At 41.1% G+C, this 21,833-nt stretch overlaps 1 protein-coding gene across 1 annotated transcript; it reads left to right on the forward strand.

The window, feature by feature from the left end:
• The first annotated feature begins 1,361 nt into the window (after positions 1–1,361).
• On the forward strand, positions 1,362–8,038 carry mdfic2 (MyoD family inhibitor domain containing 2). Its single transcript, XM_061220044.1, has 4 exons — positions 1,362–1,454; positions 1,824–1,908; positions 5,164–5,406; positions 7,782–8,038. Exons 2-4 carry the CDS (start codon positions 1,824–1,826, stop codon positions 8,036–8,038), a joined length of 585 nt encoding a protein of 194 aa, XP_061076028.1. The 5' UTR covers positions 1,362–1,454.
• The last annotated feature ends 13,795 nt before the right edge of the window (positions 8,039–21,833 follow it).

Here is a 21,833-nt window from a genome sequence, read left to right on the forward strand (position 1 = left end):
ATCCAGCATGCAATTGAGAACTTAGATATTCTTAGATATTGGAGTACCTTCAGATTCTTTCAGGGATGCTACAATTTCTTGTAAACTACACAAGTGTAATGTAATGGAATTGTACTTTATTGAGTATTGCCTTTAACTATCAGTCTGAAAATAATGATTCAGAAAAACTGTATTGCTCTGAGGTGCCAACTGCACAACAATTACTTTCCTTTTCAATACAACTGTGGTATTGAAAAGGAAAAAAAGCTTTTTTTTAAATGAAGTAGGTTTAGTTTGGAAATAAAAGTGAAGGAACTCATGTGAGAGATGTTTCATAAGCCCTTCAGGGGAAGCCCAGACACAGTGTAGCTAACATAAAACATATTTAAATACCTCTTTGAGTCGTGATTTTAGGAAAAATGTTCTTGGAACAATGCTAAATTTCTCTGTGATGCAAACACGAGTTGTGAGCTGTATGGTCTGGTAGACAATGGGTTATTTTGAAGCTTGTTATTGTTACATATTTCTCTGGCCAGTTTCTTTATTTCCGATAAAGTCATTATTTCTACTTTCTATCAATTTCTATGGAATCATATTATCAAAAATTCACATCAGAGCTATGACTTTACTCCAAACTTCTTTGGAAACTACAAATACCAAAGAAAGCTGTGACAGCAAAGTAAAACTATGGGTATTTGTATCTTCTTCTTTTGTAGCAAAATATCTGCGATAATACATGTTTGTTTTGTTAGCCATGGCTTGGACACTGGGTGATTTTTGAGAAGGCCTCTCACCACTAGCTTGTGGGAAACCTTAATAAGGTCAGCTGAGGCACCCACTCGCCTGGAATAATATTAAAGATCTTGTAAACGTTTGCGACCACATGCTGTTCCTAAGAACAGATTTGAAAATTTTGTAGCAAATAAATATCGGGGACAAATGCATTTGGCTTTGAAGCCAACCAAACACACGAGAACTTTCTATTGCGCTGAATATAATTGTCGGACTAATATTTGTCTGTTTTTTAATGAATAATCGCTTGTTTTGGACTTTTTAAAAACCGCAGCAGGAGACGTTGTGCATTCGAAATTATTTTGCTTACCTGTTAAAAATGGGTGCTACAGCTTGAATTAGAAATACGATACTGCAAACTCAAATAGATAATCTTGCTGCTGCTATTTAAAATGACACATACAATATCCAGACTATACATAGTCCGTTTTAAAAACTTGCATATAGCAATAACTTTGTGTTCCGTGGAAGTTCCCTTAACTGCCCCGGCTGAAAAATGTTTGGCGCATCTGCATAGAGGTCAGGCAGAAATGTTTGGGGCGACGTCACAAGCTGGAGAGGGTGGGTCGTCTTGCCCTGTGGAGGCGCTAATGGTATGGATTGAGGAGAGCGGTAATGCGCACGAACGGAGAATCTGATTCTTCTCTGCCTTTTTGGTATTCTGTTGGGAAGGTTTTCCTCAGGTAGAGTACGTCGCATTTCACTGTGTTTATGAAGCTAAACTTGTCCGTTTAATGTAGTATTGTATCTGTGAGAATCTGCTGTCCGGGTACTTCAGAAAGTGTCTGTCAAGTGCAAGCACAGTGCAGTAATCGGTGTAGGAGGATCCTACTGTAAGCCTGACAGAAGAGCAATGACGTAGAGTAACTTTTGTTTGTTATGTGAGATTGACCTTTGATTCTGACAAGTGCAAAGGCGCATTCCATTAAGCACCAATTGAATTGTTAGAATGGCATTTCGAGATGTGTATGAAATAATTACAGATGATGCTAGAATGGCTAATTCTATTTTATTGACACATGTCGTTATACATTCATGGTGTGCTGGATCAGATGGCAGCGCAGAATTCAAGAGCAAATGACGAAAAAGGAACAGATATAATGAAAGAGGAAGAGAAAAGCTCTTTAATAAAAGCTGGTAAGTTGATTTGAATCGGCCTTTGATTTGATATAATTGCACTACAATGCACTATAATTATTGCATCTGCACAGTAAATACAATGCATTATTATTTTAGATAACAAGGGTGTTTCTACTGTAAATTTAGGCTATTTAGTGAATATGAACTTGCATGCAAAATTATTGCTCGAACCACTAGTTGCTTAACAGTAGGCTACAAAAGACTAATCTAATTTGTAATAACTGAAAGAATGTAGGTTTAATTAATGTGTGAGACGCTGTCAGGTTTATTGTTTTTGGTCTCTGTTCCTGCCATGTTTTAAGCACAATGCTGTTTCCCTTCATGCATTTCCTTCTAAATCTATTATCCTTTCCCACAGCGGTTAGAATTTTCTACAAAACCTGCCTCAGTTCACTTTAGTCAATTTGTCTTTTGTGATTCCTTTTTGCTAAAAGCTCAAGAAACCAATTTTCATGGCCAAAGCGTCTATGGATTTTATTCAGGTAGTGCTAATGGACAGAATGAGTCAGAAATGGTGCCCACGCACTGATGTTACAAAAAACACAAATAATATTCTGTCCATTCTTCCGGATGAAGCCCAGCCCACTTTATTCCTTTGATGCTTTCTACATCTGGTTGTTTGGGTGTGTGAATGAAGCTGCAAGTATACTGTGCTCAGTCCTTTCTCCTATTTCCTGCCTGCCAGCCCCATTATACAGTTCTATATGGACTCCCAGTGGGTTTATGATTGAAGTCATTTGTAAACAGTGAATATTGGTTAACCACCAGTGTTAAAGCTAGCTGGTTAATGTTAGCTTCTATCTGGCTTGGGTTTGGCTATTGAAGTAGTGTTATTAGTTCAAAAGTAAGTAGTGACAAATCTGGTAAACTTTGGATTTTCTGCCTTTGGATAAAAGTATATTCTATGTTTCAGTTGAGTTCAGGTGTTATAGAAGAAGATGGGGTTGAAAAACCAGGCTGCCCGTGACATAAGAAAAACTGATTTAAAAATGCTATCCCTTTCTAGGCTGTTTAATATGACTTTGAATAGGAGTCGTTCTCCTGCACAGACTACAACATTTTTGTAATTGCTATGGTAAGCCTATATCCCCATAGACCCCATGGTAATTCATCGAAATGAGATTAGATGTATGGTGTTATATTAAATAAAGCATACTTTGCAAACAATGCATACTTTGTTCTAAAATTTTGCGTATTATACATAATTTGTAGATATACAACTTTACTTTGGATACCAGGACAGCAAAGCCTAAGATGGAAAACCCCATGTCACTGTTTTCAGTCACTGATTCCCTGCGCTGATATCTGGCTGAAAGGCTACTTACGTCTATTCTTACTTCTGTTCATACATCCCAAGTGCTCAGGCACCCGGCTGCTGACCATCATATTATCATTATAAAACATTCAAACATTAAATTTGATCTGCAATACAAAAGTTTCTGTTTGAGTACTTTCTAAAGATAATATTGGGTTCTGAGGTAGAACTATGCATATTTCAAGATAAATATTATTATGCTTGACAAAATGGCAGACGATGCGTATTCCTAAAGCAGAAGAATGTAACGTGCCTCTGAGGCCTACCAATGTTCAGCGTGTACACCACACAAACAGATGCCTGTCTACTTTTATTTTGGTTTTATGCTTATTTTTTTTAATTACAGAATTTGATAATCAGCCCATAAAGCCTGAAGCCTTGAAACAGTTCTTATTCCTGTTAAAATATGTTTGGAAAATATGTTCTGTGTATAAATAAATCACAAGGTATTAAATAAAAGAGAGAAAACTGAGGTAAATAATTAATTTTGCATAGGTGCTGGAAAATAAACAGGGTAGTGGAGCCAGAGCAATTTTTCATTAATAGTTAGCATTCAAATCTGTCCATGAAAATCCAATTCATTATGGTGTACAGTTTAAGACCCTGGAGGTGGAAATTCAGATCTCATAGAAGTCCCAGCAATGAAAAACTTTCTACTGAGAGATCATTTTCTTTTCCTTGGTAAAATTATTTGAGATTACATTGTCATTTTTACAGAATATATCAATATATTGCGTACTGTAAATCAATAACAGCTGTTTTTTCTTTCTTACTTTTTTCTTTGTACAGATATACTCACACACACACTCAAAGTCATGTGTATGTATCTTGTAAACACACTCACTAAGACACAGGCAAACTATGGCAATGTTGCTACTAGCAATGCTTAAAATGGGGAGATGAAAGCTAATTCCTCAGTGTTTCAGAAAGGTCCGCGTTGTTTGGAGATTTTCTGAGTTTCTTGCGGCTGGCCTATCACTCCCACTCTCTCTTTCTCATATCAGAGTTTGAAGCGAGCTTCACTTACAGCTTTTAACAGCTGTTAAAAGAAAGTAGATGTCTTTAGTGTCAGATTGAGTTTCACCCGGGAGTCAGGTTCACACAGCAGTGGGGTAGCTGCAGCTGTAGAGAGCCAGCAGACAGTGACGGTGAAAACAACGCCAGCCCTTTCTTGCAACTGTAAATGAACAATGGTCAGGTTCAAGGGAGGTAACTGAATCCAAATAATAGGATTCAATCAATACTGCCCTGCAACCCCCCTCCCTCTCCACACCCCATCACTTCCACCGCCAACACAGAAAATCTCCATGCAAACTGTCTTCCTTAAAGGTTGCCGAGCTCACGTCTTTGTTCTATAAAATATTTTTGTGGGGTCTAAATGTTAATGGACCTCAGCCCTAGTCACTTGTGACATGATGTGCAATTTTCCATCAAGTCCATTCTCAAAATGTATATATTCTGTTTAATAATTAATGGTTCTGCTGCTTTCTGATGAACAATGAGATATTTTGTATTATTAATGAAAGTACACTGCCATCTCTGAAAAATGGGCTGAAAGAAAATGAAGATATTTTAAAGCTAGTGAAGACTTCAGTTGATGAATTCTGTCTCCCGAGCATAATCCAAGCTTGTTGCAATGATTTAAAAAGATGTACATTTTACTTGTTTTAAAGTTACATTTTATCCACAGGTACGTATGTATTCCCCCAAACTAAATGTACATGCATATATTGTCATTTTGTAAGAATAATTGTAACCAAAATTGGGTAACCATGCAATACAAATTTTGTTAGTTAAAAAAGTCAAATAAAATGTTTGTGTCATTGACTAATGTTTACAATTACAATGTCCTGCAAATACAATGTTTACAATGCTATGTTTATTAAAAGATATTTTAATGATATCTTTATGATTAGGAGGTTTATTTTTGTCGACAGCGAGTGTACCGCCCCCCATGACAGACAGAGTGCTGAGTGACATGTCAGTCAGTGGAGTGAGGAAGATGAGCGTCGTCTCCGAATACGCGCCAGACAAGTCCGACTTGCACGTGGACTCCCATAATTCCCAGGGGCAGAGGAAGTGTGGGGGCTCCAGTTACAGTCTGCCCCTGCGCTCGGACAAACGCAACACCAGCTTCTCCTCGGAGGTGCTCTCTCCCTCCCATCAGTCAGACATTGGAGGTTTGTGGCTCATCACTTAGAGCATTAGAACTGGCTCATTCCAAACACCCGGGGAAACGTGAGGCCTGCCACCTAATGCTGCTCCTGCTGATATTGATCATCACAGGAACTGTGTGTGTGTGTGTGTCTGTGTGCATGTGTGTGTGTGTGTGTGAGCTTGTGCGTGTGTGTGTTTATGTGTGTGTGTCTGTTTCTGTGTGTGTGAGCATGTGCGTGTGTGTGAGTGTGCGTGTGTGTGTGTTTCTCCGTGTGTGTGTGCTTCTGTGTGTGTGTGTGTGTTTTTGAATGTGTGTGTGTGTTTCTGTGTGTGTGTGTGTGTGTTTCTGTGTGTGTGCGTGTGTGTGCGTGCGAGTGTGTGTTGCTGTGTGTGTGCATGTGTGTGTGTCTGTTTCTGTGTGTGCGTACATTTGTCTGTGTGTGTTTCTGTGTGTGTGCATACATTTGTGTGTTTATGTGTGTGTTTGTGTGTGTGTGCATGTGTATGTGCATATGCGGACATTTGTGTGTTTGTGTGTGTTTTTGTGTATGTTCGTGTGTGTGTGCATGTGCGTGTGTGTCTGTTTCTGTGTTTCTGAGTGCATACATTTGTGTGTGTTTTTCTCTGTGTGTGTATGTGTGTCTGGTTGGGTGTGTCGGTGTGTGTGTTTGAGTGTGTGTATGCCTGTGTGTGAGTGTGTGCATACATTTGTATGTGTATGTTTGTTTGTGTTTTGTGTGTGTGTGTGTGTGTGTGTGTGTGTGTGTGTGTCTGTGCAGGCCTGTGTTTGTGTATTGGGGGGGGGGGGGGGGGCTCTGTCTAATGATATAATTAATAATAAATGAATTACTGTTCAAGATTAAACCCCAGTCTAAAGAAATGTACAGTAGCCACTTTAATGAGCATACAACATTTTGATTTTATGTTACCCTCCATGAGCCAGCATTTAAGATTTTAAGTGTGGCAAATGACAGGGTTTATGTTAGTTTATGAGCATGAATTTATGGATTTACAATTAATTATTAAACCTTATGAATGATTTAGAGCCAGGACTGAGAAAAAAATACTACGACTTACTGTATAAACTGGCCACCACAGTGGAAATACTTTTTAGTAAATTAAGCAACACATTTGATTATAGTTAAATACCAGTGTATGTAAATAATTGAATACAAAGTGCATTTAAGACTGCTGTGCATAGAATGAAATGGAATGGAACTCATTGCAATAATAATATGTTTATAATGAAATAAAATGTAGCATATAGTTGGCATTGAAGAGGTTGTACACATTCCATTTCATCTAAAAGTGTCATACAGTGATTACTCTTTGGGAGTACTTGTATATACAGGTATAATAAACCTTTATGTCTTTCAAAGTAATGCATGACAGTCAGCTGCAAGAATGAAGTGGTATTGATGTGTATCATTCACCGTCTATGACAATCATTAGCTTTAATAAAACAATACATTGATTGTACTGTGCTTTTACGTCTGAGCTGTTCCTGTGTGACCTGGCTAGCAGATGTGATTGCACATAAGGCTCGGTTGTTGATCCTGGCAGTCTATCTTCGACTGAGTACCTATTGCGGTCGTCATCGGAGCCCAGCAATATCCATAGTCATTAGTGCTCCCTGGGCGTGATTTGGGGGTGGTGGGGGCGGTTGGCGGGCAGTATAGCAAGGTGCTCACCGCATTGTGTTGTGACAGCATCACAGTAAACTTGCAAACGCCCCTTCTGAGATGACTTTAAGGGCTGATGTTAATTGATGGTGTCTGCACACTCCTTCCTCGGTTGTCTCTCTTTTAGGAAGTGAAAGGTGATTTCTTAAATTATGCATGTTAAGAAATGCCTCAGGAGAGAGGGAGGCTTTTAGAACATAATCAACCATAAGTGTAGACAGAACCTAGTTTCCTGGGAAAAGGCAATTCTTCAGGAGATTTTCATCTGCTAGCATATAGCATAGCTTATTTTGGGAAACACCCTGGTTCTCCTGGCTTTGCTTTCAAAATGTGGTGGCCAATTTGGATGGTTACAGCCAAGGTAGATTTTGTTAAATGCTATTTTAGCTGTAAATCTGCCCTTATTTAATATTTTACTGTCCAATTAAGCATCAGGAAGCATCTCTTTAAAAACCCTGACCATTGCCTTTGGTCACATTGTTATCTGAGGTCTGAAAGGCCTGTATGTCTCATTAGTCATGTTTCATTTCATAATGAATGATATTGGTTATAAGATGGGTTCTACTGTTACTTGATTTAAGTTTGTTATAGTGCTTGCTTTGCTCATCCTGTCCAGTTTTATTGCCCTTTGTTTTCTCTTAACCGAATTTGCCGGATCATGTCACTTTCCCCCCCGGTTCACCGCCCGCCTTGTTTCTTTGATGTCTCTCACCCAGACGACTGCGCGGCCATTCTCCTGACGTGCCTCTACTGCAAGTTCTACGACTTCCTGCTGCTGCTGCCGGACACGTGCGAGAGGGCCGTGAGCCGCTGCTGCCCCTCGTATCAGCAGTTCTCCTCCGCGCGCGAGCAGGCGCCCGGCAACGACTGCAACTGCGACGTGGAGTTCGACTGCGGCCTGTTCGACGCCTGCCACGACTCCAGCGAGTGTCTGGAGCTGGCCATGGAGATCTCCGAGGTCTGCTACCGATGACTGGCCGGTCGCCCCACAACCCCCCCTGCCAGCCAGTACGGGTACCGTATGTGGTTTATGACAACGCGCTTGAGAGAGCACGCAGCTAGCCTGCGCCCATCTTCTGCAGAACGGTATCTCGCAGGGCTGAGGGACGGAGCGTGACCGCGGAGATGAACAATTCGAGAATATTGTTTAGAACACTCTAATGAAAGAGCGTGTCTGTGCGCCAAAGCGGACGTCAGAACCTGCGGTATTTCTATGATTGTATGATTAAAGCAGTATCATGGTGGTTGGTCACACTTTCTTGATTTTTATCAAGAATTGAATTGAAGAAACACGATGACAGTATTAAGTATGTCCTTTCTTTAGTTTTGGAGAAGTAAGCATTTAAAATGTTTTAAATGTTACATTTCCTATTTTCAACCAGTTCAGAATGTTCTCCTCTTAGTGCGTCACACGAGGATAACCACTCAACCTATCCACACAGTTTGCGCCGTTGGCCTAACGTTAGGTTCATTTAAATTAGACTGCCTTTTAAGGACTATTTGTGGTTATATTCATTTAGCTAGCTAGTTAGCTTTCATAAGGTGACATTATCGATAAGGTTGCAAGCTAGTTTGCCTTCATAAGGACATTATAGTTGTGCTAACTTGGCAAGCTAGCTAGTAAAAATTATTATTGGATAAGTCGACGTTCTTACCTTAGCTATCGATCGTAGTTGACATACTAAGTTAGCGAGCTTGTGAAAATTCAGATGACCGTGCAGCCTGGAGGTAGCTATGGTAACAAACAACAATGTGTGGAAAATGGGGTCACGGTCTGTCAATCATAGCTAATTGACAGTTCTCATTACCACACCCAGACAGTTTGTGTGAACATTTATAGTGTGAAATTTAGGCTTCAAAAAATATGTTTTGAAATACATTTAAATGACTGAATAATAAAAAGTATGCACTTTTATTTTGATTGTTTCCTAAAGACAACTGGCAAGTGTCACATTCAACCACCATGTTGCTCCTTTAAGAGTATTATAAAACTGTGCTTTGCGACTGTACACTGCTGTTCTTGCATCTGCTGTGTTACCAGTGCTGCCCATTCATCTGCTTTCTGGGATATTTCCTCTTTCATTATCTCTTTCTCTTGTAAACCTGGTGCACCGTGTCCATACACAGAGCATTATACGTGGTGTGACTGTCACACAAGCACGTCTGTGCAGGTGAATGGTATCCCTGAATGCCTTACTCAAACAACGTTCAGAACAAACACTTTACTGATGCAAGGACACTTGTTTCTCAGTGAAGAAGTCCCCCACTCTTTCTTTGACAATTTTGGCCTCTAAGAGACTTCTTTTGAGCCTTGAAAGCATGTAGCAGTGGCTGGCCTGAACTGTATACACCATTTAGTACCAGGTGGAGGTCTGCATATGTCATTCCTAATTCCCATTTTCAAATCCAAATTCCCATAAGTGAAACTAGCGACAACCATTATTACGGGGCTAGCGATATGCTAAAATGGCATATTTAAATGTAAATTTTAAATAGTAGGAAATAGACCAGCTCAGTATGCTACAAGCAGACTATGTCTACAGTGTAAACAAATGTATCTATTTTAGCATTAAAGTGAACATTTTTTTAAATGAGGCAAAAGCAAAAACAATTTGCAAATGTCAAGACAGGTTGGGCTTTGCATATGGCTTTGTACTGTATATGACTGAACTAAATAGCCATGTAAATATTTCAGGTTTTATTCTTTGAATTAAACCAAAGAGAAACCAAAGACAGTTTCAGATTTGCACTTATTATGCTTTAAGCAAGGAAAGATATTTCATATTTCAGTTTTACGGGGAAGTTACTACTTCCTGTACCAGTTTATGTGATTACTGGTGTTTGCACTGCTGCATGCCGTTCAGAAAGACATTTTTAAAGCATTCCTTGTTCAGAATGCAGAGCCTAGAGTGCACTTGTACGAACATCAAGAGTTACACACCTAGCCTAACCGCAGGACGCTGGTCTTTGTAGAACCCATTGACCTTTGACCTTGCTTGTGGGCTGTGGTGAATGTGAATTGATTTAGATGTATCCAGTCTGACGCAGGTGATTGTCTCATGAAAGGTTTTGAACTGCAGAGCACACAGTACGTCGTAGCTAGAATGATGTGCTGCTGCCATGCAGTATGGATTTTACCGGACGTTTGGCCCAAGAGAATGCTCACGGTGCACTGTACTGAGAAGGAACGTTATTGTATTGACAAATATGCATTTTCTGTTACTCTAACGGTGTCTTCATTTCATTCAAATAATAAGAATGCAGTTGTACAGATCGCTGCCATACAAAGATCCCTTGTCGTTCTGTTTAAGCACATATTTTAGACAAAGTTTTGGAATTTGTCTGGAAAATACAGACATTTCAAGTACTCAATTAGCTAAGCATTTTTCCCTAGAAGGGCACACCTCCTGAACAGAAACATATTGAAAGTATTCTCAGAGCGCTGAGACAGAGTTTCAAGCAGATTTCTGGTCCTGGTTGAGTTTGTACAGAACACCCAAGCTTACGGGCACTGTCAGCTCTGTTCTGTGTTTTGGCCACATTTAGAGGAAACGCTGCTTGCGACCAATTTGCCTATTACACGCTGGGCCACAATTACAAAGCTGACTGCTCTAACTAATACTTTGTCATAAAATCCATTGGAGGCCTCTTTGTGGTCTGTAACATAAAATGTGTCTGCATAAACAGATGCCCAGTTTAAACCAAAAACATCTGTGCAGTGCATGTCTTTAAGTTGCTGGAACACTTTCAAATTACCTGATCATTATGGGGGGAGTGGGGGCTGGAGGGCTGAGGCTTTTTTAATTTAGTCCAAATGTTGCTTTTTTTTAAGCACATCTTTGAAAGCGGGTTTGAAAGTTTCGCCGAGGTGGGGTTTTTTGCAGGGAATTTCATGTCGGTTTTTAAGTGGTACTGCATCCCAGCTGTTCGTATTGATTCTGTTTCTGATACACAGAACATATCTGAGGAAAAAGAACTGTCACAGAACCCATGTAATGTCAGGTTGAGTCAGTCACCCTGAATAAACATCTCTTTCCCAGGCAAGAATGAGATTAATTAAGAAAGAAAAAGACATCATATAAGATGAAAAAAACTTCACAAGTTAGTATTATTCTTGATAATCATTTAGCGATGCGAGACCGAAAGTGAACATTAACTAAATGATCTCATTTTGTGCTGCATGCTCTGTTTACATGCATTTCTGCTCTCTAATCGAGTGTTTTTGGTGTTTAGCTCCCAGTGGCTTCATTAACAGACGAGCTCTTCCTCCAAACCACACAGCACTAATAGTATCTCCCATCAGTGGCTCTCTCATCCAGCCCAGAGTGGCCTCCTGGGGAAAAGTGTGCCATGAAATATTAACATCCTGTGTTTCCACCATTTTTTTTAAACATCGGTTTTGTCAGCATCTTCTGTACGGCTCTCCGAGCCTCAATCCGTCTGGAAACAGTCGCGACGCTCCGCCTCGTTCCCTGACTTCGGAATAATTTAAGCGTCTCGTATTTGTAATGGACTTTCTGTGTAAACAGGCATGGCGTTTCACAGTGACTTTGCGTAAGAAACGGAGCGCCAGTCGCCGTATTCAAACGGCGAACCGGGGATTAGCGTGAGTGGCGAACGTTAGGCGTTAGGAAGAAAGGAAGGAGCGGATGTGCAGGGAAGCGTTTGCGTCACTACTGACACTTTCTCTGAAGCAGGTGTTTCTCATTCGCTCTCCCAATTCCCTCTCCGCCAGGCATTCAGGAAGTTTCCCTTTTCCACAGTGATGCTGTTATTAAAGAATGTCTGCTTGTGATTACACTCTCCTCTGCCGATCCTGCTCTTCTAAAGAAAGCACACTTCATGGAAATCAAAATAATCTTGAAAAAGGTTGTATTTTTCAGCTAATGGTACATTTTCTTTTTACGATGGTTTAAAATAAAAATAAACTCGAGATTTTAAAATGTAGAGAAGGGGACACACTTTGTTTGAAAAACAGGCTTACAATGAGAGAACTGTGGTTAATAATGTTTATGATATGTCTTGCAGCTGCATTTTATTTACATTTGGCAGTGCCTTACTTAATATTTATTCAATTATATATATGCAGGGGGCCTCAGATTTTTTGGCACCCTTCCTAAGTTGTTCATATAATAAACAACACAGATAATATGTTCAATACAGGACAACTAGTATATACTATTATTTCTATACATTTACTTATATTATATATTTTAATGTTTTTTGGTCAGTAATCTCATTATTCCTGAAAACATGTCATAGGTGTCAAAATTATTGGCATCCCTACAATTATTGTAAATAAAATCAAACAAAATGAAATTGGCAATTTTGGTTTCACAAGAGTAAAAGTGAGGTGGAAAGCATCCCTTTGTCATCCATCAGCATGGGAAACGGCAAAACGGCAAACGGCAAACCCAAGCATCCCGGTTCAAGAATTGCTGAGATTGGTGGTCACAAAGTCTCAAAAAGAACTATAAAATGGCACACCTATACCAACAAACTCTTTGGAAGGGTAGCACGAAGACCATCCAGCTGAGCACAATAATCAAAACCAAGCATCTGTAGTTTACCACTAACGTCATTAGAATTATGACTGGAAGAGAGTGCTATGGTCATGTGAGGCCAAAATTGAACATTTTGCCATACACGCACACAACATGTTTGGTGGCAAAAGAGGCACTTCATACCTACTGTCAATAATGATTGGGAAAGGTTCTCCATAGAGGAATCAAAAATCCCTCCAAATGTCATTCATTTGCCAGGGGTGTCAATAATCCTGAGATATGTTTTTGGGCATTTTTTATTTTTTATTTAAGATTTTGGTTGATTCCCTTTAATCATTACTAAAGCACACTACTTTACACATATTTGGAAATAAAGCGTATGCCAATTACTGTCTTTTTAGTTAATTTACAATATTTTTTGTGCTATGCATATTTATCAAGAGTACCAATAATTCTGTGGCCCTATAAACATGTATGTGTGTGTTTGCATGTGGGCACAGGGTCAAGTGTATGGTTCAGTCGAGTCGAGGTTCAGTCTGCACTGAGACAGTATACAGTACAGATCTTTATTAGGGTCATGAGTATGGTTCAGTCTGCACTGAGACAGTATGCAGTACAGATCTTTATTAGGGTCATGTGTATGGTTCAGTATGCACTGAGACAGTATGCAGTACAGATCTTTATCAGGGTCATGAGTATGGTTCAGTATGCACTGAGACAGTATGCAGTACAGATCTTTATTAGGGTCGTGAGTCTGGTTCAGTCTGCACTGAGACAGTATGCAGTACAGATCTTTATTAGGGTCGTGAGTCTGGTTCAGTATACCATCTCCCTCAGAAACCTCACTGAGCCCATGAGCTGAAACAAAATGGAAAATCCCCGCGGGCGAGTCCATCCCAGGTCCCGCTCAGGTTTTCCAGGTAGCCCTTGCTGATTTCCACCTGGAATTCCCGCTGATTCGACTCACCCCCCAATTAATGACCTCGTTTTAACAATTAAGAGCGGAGGAAGAGGGGGAAGCTCCACGGAGGAGGAGGGGGACGGAGAGAGGGCCCGCGACCGTTCACTCGTGAAGGGAAGCTCCACGCGGCGTGCGCTCTCCTTCGCCGCGCGGGATTGGCTCTCGTTACCCCCGGCCCCGACGCCCCGCCACCCGCCCAGGTGCTGCCGCCGGTGAAGCCCGGTTCCCCCGCGAGGGCAGGGCGAGGTGGGCCAGGTTGCGCGCATACACCCCCCTCGGCGCGGAGGAAATTAAAGAGCCGTGGAAAGCGGGAGGGAGAGGGGGAGGGAGAGAGGAGGAGGGGGGAGGTGATTCGTGGCACTGCACGGGGGAAGGGGGGATGGATGGCGTCGGAGTTAATTACTGAATAATGAGGAACAATTCATTGTGTTCTTGTTAGAGACATCAAAATGCCGGATGGAGCTCACGGCTCAGAGAGGGGGGAAGCAACGTCTCTCTTTCGCTCCTCTTTCGGCGTCCGTCTGTAATGGCGGCGTTGAAGTTGTCCGGGTTTATTGCGAAAGTCCTTGACGGTGCGTATTTAACCTCGTCCCTGACAGCGGGGAGATGTAGGCACTGGTGACTGATGGAGGGACCACGAGGCCTGCCCTGATACCAGGTGCTTTCCCTGTCTGTCCTCATGTGTGGAGAATTTATATAAGGAAACAGCGAGAGCTGCATTAGCCTCGGATCGATTGTTCCTTTCCAGCCCTGAGTCACAGGTCACACTGAAACCCCTCACACTCAGCCCTCTCACCCCGGCGCAGCCCTGTTACTTCCGCTTATGAGCATCCCCCGAGTCTGTCCTGTGATTTCTCAGCACTAAATCAGCCCATGTGCAGCGGTGACCGGGAACAAACTTAAACCTTTTTAAGAGCATTTTGTGAAGGAGCATTACTACAGTATGCTAGTGCTACTGCCTTTCTCTTGATATTAAATGATTTTTGGAGGCCCATCTTTTTGTACAGCCATCTGCATTTTTGTTTTCCTTTTATGGACTGTTGTAACAGCAGTCAGTGCGCATGTTGACTGTTCCCCGTACACAGGGTGATGAAGGGGATCCCCTGCTGCCTGAAACCCTCCCTCCCACAGCTACAGAGGCCACCACCAGCACCAGCATAGCCAGGATACATTAAATGGTAAATGGCTGGTATCTATATAACACCTTTATCCTAAGTGCCGTGTAATTGATGCTTCTCATTCACCCATTCACACATATACTCACACACTAACAGCGATTGGCTGCCATGCAAGGCAGCAACCAGCTCGTCAGGAGCATTTAGGGGTTAGGTGTCTTGCTCAGGGACACTTAGACACAGCCCGGGCGGGGGATTGAACCAGCAACCCTCCGACTGCCAGACAACTGCTCTTCCCTCCTGAGCTAATGTCGCCGAAGGCCTAGGGTGCTGGACTTATGCCATAACTAGTCGAGAATAGTTGTTGACAATGGCTGGAAGATCACAGCTCTCCCAAATTCCCAGTACATTTACTTAACATTGTGGCAATATTGCACTCATGATGACCTATGTCGTAAACATAATCTAGGGTAACACTTTATTTGAACATACGTGAGAGCTTTTTACATGAGGACATAAATAGGAGCTATACAACTTTTATAAGCCCTACATTGCTACATAAACACTACGTAAGCATTCATAAGCACTTGTGTCAATAAATGACATCACGTAAGCGCTTATGAATGCTTACATAGTACTTATGAATGTGCTATGTAGTGCTCAGTGTTACCCAATGTAGATATATGGCAGAGAAAGATCATGGCTGTAACATTGGTACAGTCCTCAGAAGGTCCTGAGAGATATTAGTTGAAGCGTTCAAATGAGCCGGCAGTGCCACTGCACTGCTCTGAAGGAGACATACGGAGCACAACAGTGCTTCCTCTACGAGCCCCTCTCTGCTCTACTGGTGCTACACACACACACACACACACACACACTTTGATGTGTTAAGTACAAAATCTGACCGTGGAACAAAGAAACTGTCATCTGAAGACAGATGTCAAAGGCAAACTGCACCAATTATTATTGAATATCTGTCATGCACAACTCACGAGCTTTCTGTCTGTCTGTGAAACGTATGAGAGGATGAGGAAACTAATACACCCTTCATAAAACGATCATAGAATGCACATTAAACAACCATTAATCAAGAAGCGTGTTAAACAATTACCCGAATGATTTATATTATTTTTCATTTGATTCACTTCTATATGAAGAATGCTGAGGGGGAAGGAATCAAACATGCAAAACAATTAGCTTGTGCAATTCAACTAAATTGTGCAGTCTTTAGATTTCGACAACCATTCATTTTAGAGGATAGTTCAATACCGTGGCCAAAGGTTTATTAAATACAGTAAATAGGTAAATGTGCAAAATGTTTTAAAAATTGTTTTGATGCGGATGCACCAAGCCGGCAGCCTTTTCACGAGAGACAGATACATTTTCAAGTGTCCAAACAAAACACTCCCTGAATTGATTCTTTGTGTCATTTTTCCCCGAGATCACGCACAGGTCCCCTTTAGCACATCCTGTATGTCACAGGACAGAACGTCAGGAAAGGTTCCGTGTTCGCGGAACCTCCGGGCTCTGCTAGTTCAGGTCAGTCTTCTTCAAGCGATCTGCATCGCTCCATCTCAGAAGCACTGAATATGAATGACATGTAAATCAATGCCAATGTATTCAGAATATATCTGAAGGCTTGCATTTCCAAAAGGACATTTTTTTTACCTGAGTCCAGGCAAAGAGGAACAAATGTAATTGAGAGAGAAGCTGAGTAGCCAACCATGTACCGGCGTCTCGATAAATAAAAACGTAAGTAACATCTGTGGCTGACGAAGCCTTTGAAATGTCCATTGTAGACAGATGAAGGCCGATCTCTCAAATGTAAATGAGCTCTTTTTCACTCCTGCATAAATTACATGATTAGATGTTTGGCATCTAATGCAAACCGATATATATCCTCTGATATACGGTTTGAAACCCAGTTCTGTGTACCATATGTCTCCGTGCGTAAGATGTACCACTTGAACACCCTAAATACCCTTTGAAAAGCAAAGCTATAGTTCTTAATTACCAACAAATGAATAGTTGTTCTCCTTTGATATGCTGAAAGCATCCATAAATCTCTGGGTTTATTGAAGTGGGCAGGGAGGAATCACTGTTGGTGATACCAGCTTCACGTGATAATTCATCCTTTATGATAATTGTGGTCAAAGAGAAAACACCAAAGAGGGTGGACGTCCAGCTGTCGCAATATATAACACCACACTTTTTTTTACCTTCAAAAAATATTTAATCTTCTAAATGGCTCAGCCCTTGCTTCTAATTGAAGACCCGGAGTACAAGGTTTCTTAAATGTGGCAGGGCAATTTTCACCCCTTATGTAAAACTGTGTGAGCGAGTACCACAACTTAGAAGGCTCATAGTATTTCCTGACTGTACTGCTGTGTGTCTGTAGTTCCTCCAGCTCCCCGGGAATGCACAGACAGACCATTGACCGTGCAGCTCCCTAAAGGCCTACACCTGGCTCAGGGCTTGTCCCAATCCTGCATGCCATAGCTCTCTCAATTACAAAAATATTTGAATCACAATTTCACATACGACTTTAACGTGTATTAAAGTATTCACATACTGTATTCATTTATTAACCTTTATTTATACAGGGTAAGTTGACTGAGCACATGTACTCTTTTGCAGCAACTCTCTGTTAATGCCCCCCCAAGTAGCCTAATCTGCATGTCTTTGTACTGTGGGACGAAACTGGAGTACCCGGAGGAAAGCCACACAGACACGAGGAGAACATGCAAACTCCACACAGAAAGGCCCAGGCCATTATTTGAACCCAGGACCTTCTTGCTGAGAGGCAACAATGCTAGCCACTGTGCCACCGTGCCACCACAAACAGAAAATAACTTTCCACATGTGAAAAGAAAACAGGTCATATTGAAACACTTGACAATTGACACATTTTAATTACCATTAATGAACATAAAAGTTATATAAACAATAACTGAACTAACCCAATGAGCATTAAAACTACCTCACACAAATGCAAGAAACTGACCCAAGGCTCTGGAAAAGAAGTAACAGCCCATCAGTATAAATATACTGGAAGGGGTCGGGGTGGAGGAGCCAAGCTGTCATCTGAAGACTTGGGTCTTCAATCTGCGTCAGAAGACAGCCAACACCTCTGCCGTTCTGACCAATGAGAGAGGCTCATTTCACCACGGAGGAGCCAGAAGAGACAGCAGACATGACTGGGAGGTGTAGGCTCAGAGAGGGGGTGGAGGCGCACCACCCGAGGCTGCAGAACAGACGGTCCTGGCTGCCGTGTGGAGTAAAAGCATGTCCCTCCACCAATGAGCCTTGACCAATGGACTGAGTCCTTCAACAAACACGCCAGATTCTCATAACTTTCTGCTGCCGCGGGCCCTGAACACATGTGAGGGCATCAATCTTTTCTTCTGTCTCCTACCCTCGACATTACATCTTGTCAATCCCGACAATTTAAACCAAGGCTCAAAATGCGGTGTGTTAATACTAAACAAAACTAACACCCAGATATCTCGGCGAGGAATTTAAGAGGTGCTCATTTCAGATGCCCAGACAGTGATGTGCAGTCTAGCCTAAGAGCCGTGTTGCTTTGTCTTGGGTCAGGTTGCTGCGATTGTGTCATTATTCCTTACAAAACGAATCTTCCGCCAACACGGAACCAAATGACAGCCGTCATTTTTTAGAAAGAGTGAAAATAGGTCCGGTCATCCTCGGAGAATCCAGATTTCAGTAATATTTCTTGCAGATCCTCGTTTTTTTGCCCCCTATTTATTAGGATAATGAATTTCTGAGTGGTGTGCCAGTTCCGCTGAGCCGGCTTCTCGCCCTAATTCTCTGTAACATTTCCACATCGCCGCTGGGGAATATTATATGAAGGCAGGGCTTACAATGCCATCAATATGGCCAGGACCACAATCGGACGTTTCATAGATATTAATGAAACGGCAAATTAAATCAAAGTTCGAGTGGTGCTATCGAGGTTATGATCAATGTCTTTTGCACAGTCAGATTTAATACTGGGCCTGTAATCTGAGCATCCCAAACAAAACATGCATCTTAATAGGGAGATTGTGATTAATAAGTGAATGAGCCGGAAGGGGGGGTGATGCATCATTTGCATTGTAACTGGGGAAAATGAACACTGCTTGACTCCAGCATTGACACTGGGTAACACTGGCCTTAGCATCCCCACATATTGACATAAAGTTCAGCCTCTCAGGTTAAACTTAATACTTACTCTGATGTAAAGTAATGATGCAAAGTACAGGGGCGGCCTGTCGCGTAGCGGTTGCAGTACATGACTCTAGGACCCGCAAGGTTGGAGGTGCAGCCACAATAAGATCCGCACAGCTGTTGGGCCCTTGAGCAAGGCCCTTAACCCTGCATTGCTCCAGGGTGGATTGTCTCCTGCTTAGTCTAATCAACTGTAAGTCGCTTTGGATAAAAGCATAAGCTAAAAAAAAACGTAATGTAGTGAAACCTATTAAAAAGAGATGTAATAAAAAGAAGTGAATTACGCTAAACTAAAACACCTACGTAAACATATTTAAACATACAGTATAATACGAATAATTAAAATAATAATTTTGAACATTAAAGACCTTAAAGACCTAAAAGACACCACATGCACATTTTATTTCAGAACTTCAAGAATTATTTACCAGTTTCAGTCATTGCTTAAAGAAAGTTTTAAACCAACCCGGTTGCAAGTTGCTTGGTCAGCACAACCATACATTAGCGTGGATATGAGTTGGGGATGCACATATTTTTATTAAAGATAAAAAAAATCATAAATTCACGAGGTTTACATTTAAAGCAGATAATGCAGCATGGAGAGTGATTCATGAAAACAAAAAAGGGAGCTCTCAGGAAGTATTTGCATTAATAATGTACGCATATGCTTCTATTCTCCTGCCCCTATTCAAGTGCTATATGGACTTATAATACAGCCTGACAGAATGTTAACCCTTTCATTATTCATTGAAAATGTGTTTTTCTTTTTTTTTACCTGATTCACACATCTGAATTCCTTCATGTCGGAACAGCGGGCGAGCACGACACAAACAAACGGCACACGCTTTCGTCGATGAATAACGCATGAGGTCACAAACAAAATAGGAACTGGACGCTAGGCCCAAAACCTGCCTCCAACTCACAGTTCAGTCCTAAAAAGTTGTTTTTTGTCAGAGATGTTACTCAGTGTAACCACCGAAACACAGCCCAATCCAACACGCCTTCTCAAGGGGTTTCAGCTAGTTTTTTTTGTCAGCGTTGACCTGACACTCCCCCCCTTGCGTTCCGAGAAAATAAAATTCCACAGTGGTATAAGAGCAGTTTTTCAGAGTGAAATTAAATTAAATGTACTTTCAGGAGCTTTAAGAGATGAATTAAACAGCCTTGACGGCCATTTCCATCCCTTGGGCTCAAGCAACTGGGGTTTATCAATAATTGCTCATTTAAACATGCATATAATTAAAACCCTTTTATTCCCAAGTTTAAATCAAGGTCCCTCAAATGTCAACTGCTCGGCTGTTTATAAAGGTTACCCAGCATCCCCGTGTGTGTCCCACATTTTTTAAACGTTTTCACTTTCCGATCTCACCGGAGTTGAGTTGTTCAAATTTTGAAGGACATGACTTTCTCTGAGACAAAATGCAGTTGTGAATAGAAAGCAGAACACCCAGCAGACTTGTTGGTATATTACATATGTTCCCTAATGTATATTTGATACTTTGTTTCAATATTCATCTTTTGCCTGAAACCTCAAGTAGAAGGATGTTTTTTTTTCCCCACAACTAAAACTCATGAGTAAAGCAGAAACACTTATTATTCTTTCTGTTGCAGTCTTTCTGGAACAGGGAAAAGGTCTTCAATTTATCAGTTGAACTTTACTTAAAGAGCCCAAAATTAGAAGGCACAGTGCCATCGGTTAATAGTGGATTTATGGACTAATAATTCTTAATGTGCTATTTAATGTGATACTTATTCGGTATGTACATATAGGACATGTAGTTTGCGAATCCTCCACAAGTTCAGTGCATTGAATTATAGAGCAGTAACTGGAGATCTGTATTAATAAAGCTCACCGCACGTTGATATGTAGTGTTATATTTAATTCCTTTATCCAAATGGGACATACAGTGTATGCAGTTTATAAATCTTTCATTAATTCTGTGCATTGAAGTACCAGATATTTTATATTTATATCAGAGTCATATTTAGGGAACTGTCATTGAAAAAGGCTTCAGCCGCAGTTAGCCGTTATTTTCCCATAAATCATACCATTTTCCTTGGCTGAATTGCACACGTACGGTGCTGTGCATCGTTCACTGGCCCTGCGTCACGGCCAGCCCGTTACATGGAGTTGTCTCTTCTGCAGGACGGGGGTTTTGTATTAATCAGCGTCACGGCCGGTCCTGTACATGGAGTTGTCTCTTCTGTAGAACGCCGTTTCCAAGGACGGGGGTTTTGTATTAATCAAAGTTGATTTGAAGTGCGGAGACACGAGTGCTTTCGGGCTGGAGAAGTGTTTAGCACAACACTGCAGCTCTTCATGGCCCACGCTGCTGACGGTAATTGCAGCACAAGGAGGTCATCAATAATGTATTCAAGATCACTTACACCTCAGCGAGCAAGCCATAGGTCTGTGGAGGATCATATTCTCGCTTGAAAATACTGATCGGGCTCTCCTGGCTACACTTGCAGGGCAAAACAGAGCCTTCCAAAAGGGTTTTGAAACAGTTTGGAGAGACACAGTACATAATAACAGCAAACAAGCTTTTAGTGTGGCAATGTGTTTTGAATTAAGTCCCATCTAACACTTGGAGAGGGTAAGGTGGGAGTTTTCTAGAACATGTTCAGGAAGAAATTGTCAGGCACTAACTGCCACACCATGTTTTTCTGGGAAGGAAACCTTACATCATATTATATTCAAGAATGAAACATTTATGTTCAGAATTAAACATGTGTTGTTATTACTGGAAACAGAAAATGTTAAGTAAAAAAAAGTGTAGACTTAATTTCATGGAAAACTACTACTGCACAAAAGATTGATATTTCCATTATGATTAACAGGAGCCTGCATTTTACACAATTATTTCACATCACCTCAAGGCACACAGCAATAAGACAATTATTATAATTACATTTAATTCTATATTGGAAATTGAACTTGTTTTGGTTACTTGGTGTTTA

The sequence above is a fragment of the Conger conger genome, chromosome 14 (assembly GCF_963514075.1).
Source record: "Conger conger chromosome 14, fConCon1.1, whole genome shotgun sequence".
Classification (NCBI taxonomy): Eukaryota; Metazoa; Chordata; class Actinopteri; order Anguilliformes; family Congridae; genus Conger; species Conger conger.

Bases quoted from the DNA above. Each gene is read 5' to 3' on its own strand.
- mdfic2 (XM_061220044.1), top strand. From the start codon at position 1,824: ATGGCAGCGCAGAATTCAAGAGCAAATGACGAAAAAGGAACAGATATA. The intron at 1,909-5,163 runs GTAAGTTGATTT...TTTTGTCGACAG, and splicing joins AAGCTCTTTAATAAAAGCTG to CGAGTGTACCGCCCCCCATG. The intron at 5,407-7,781 runs GTTTGTGGCTCA...TCTCTCACCCAG, and splicing joins CCATCAGTCAGACATTGGAG to ACGACTGCGCGGCCATTCTC.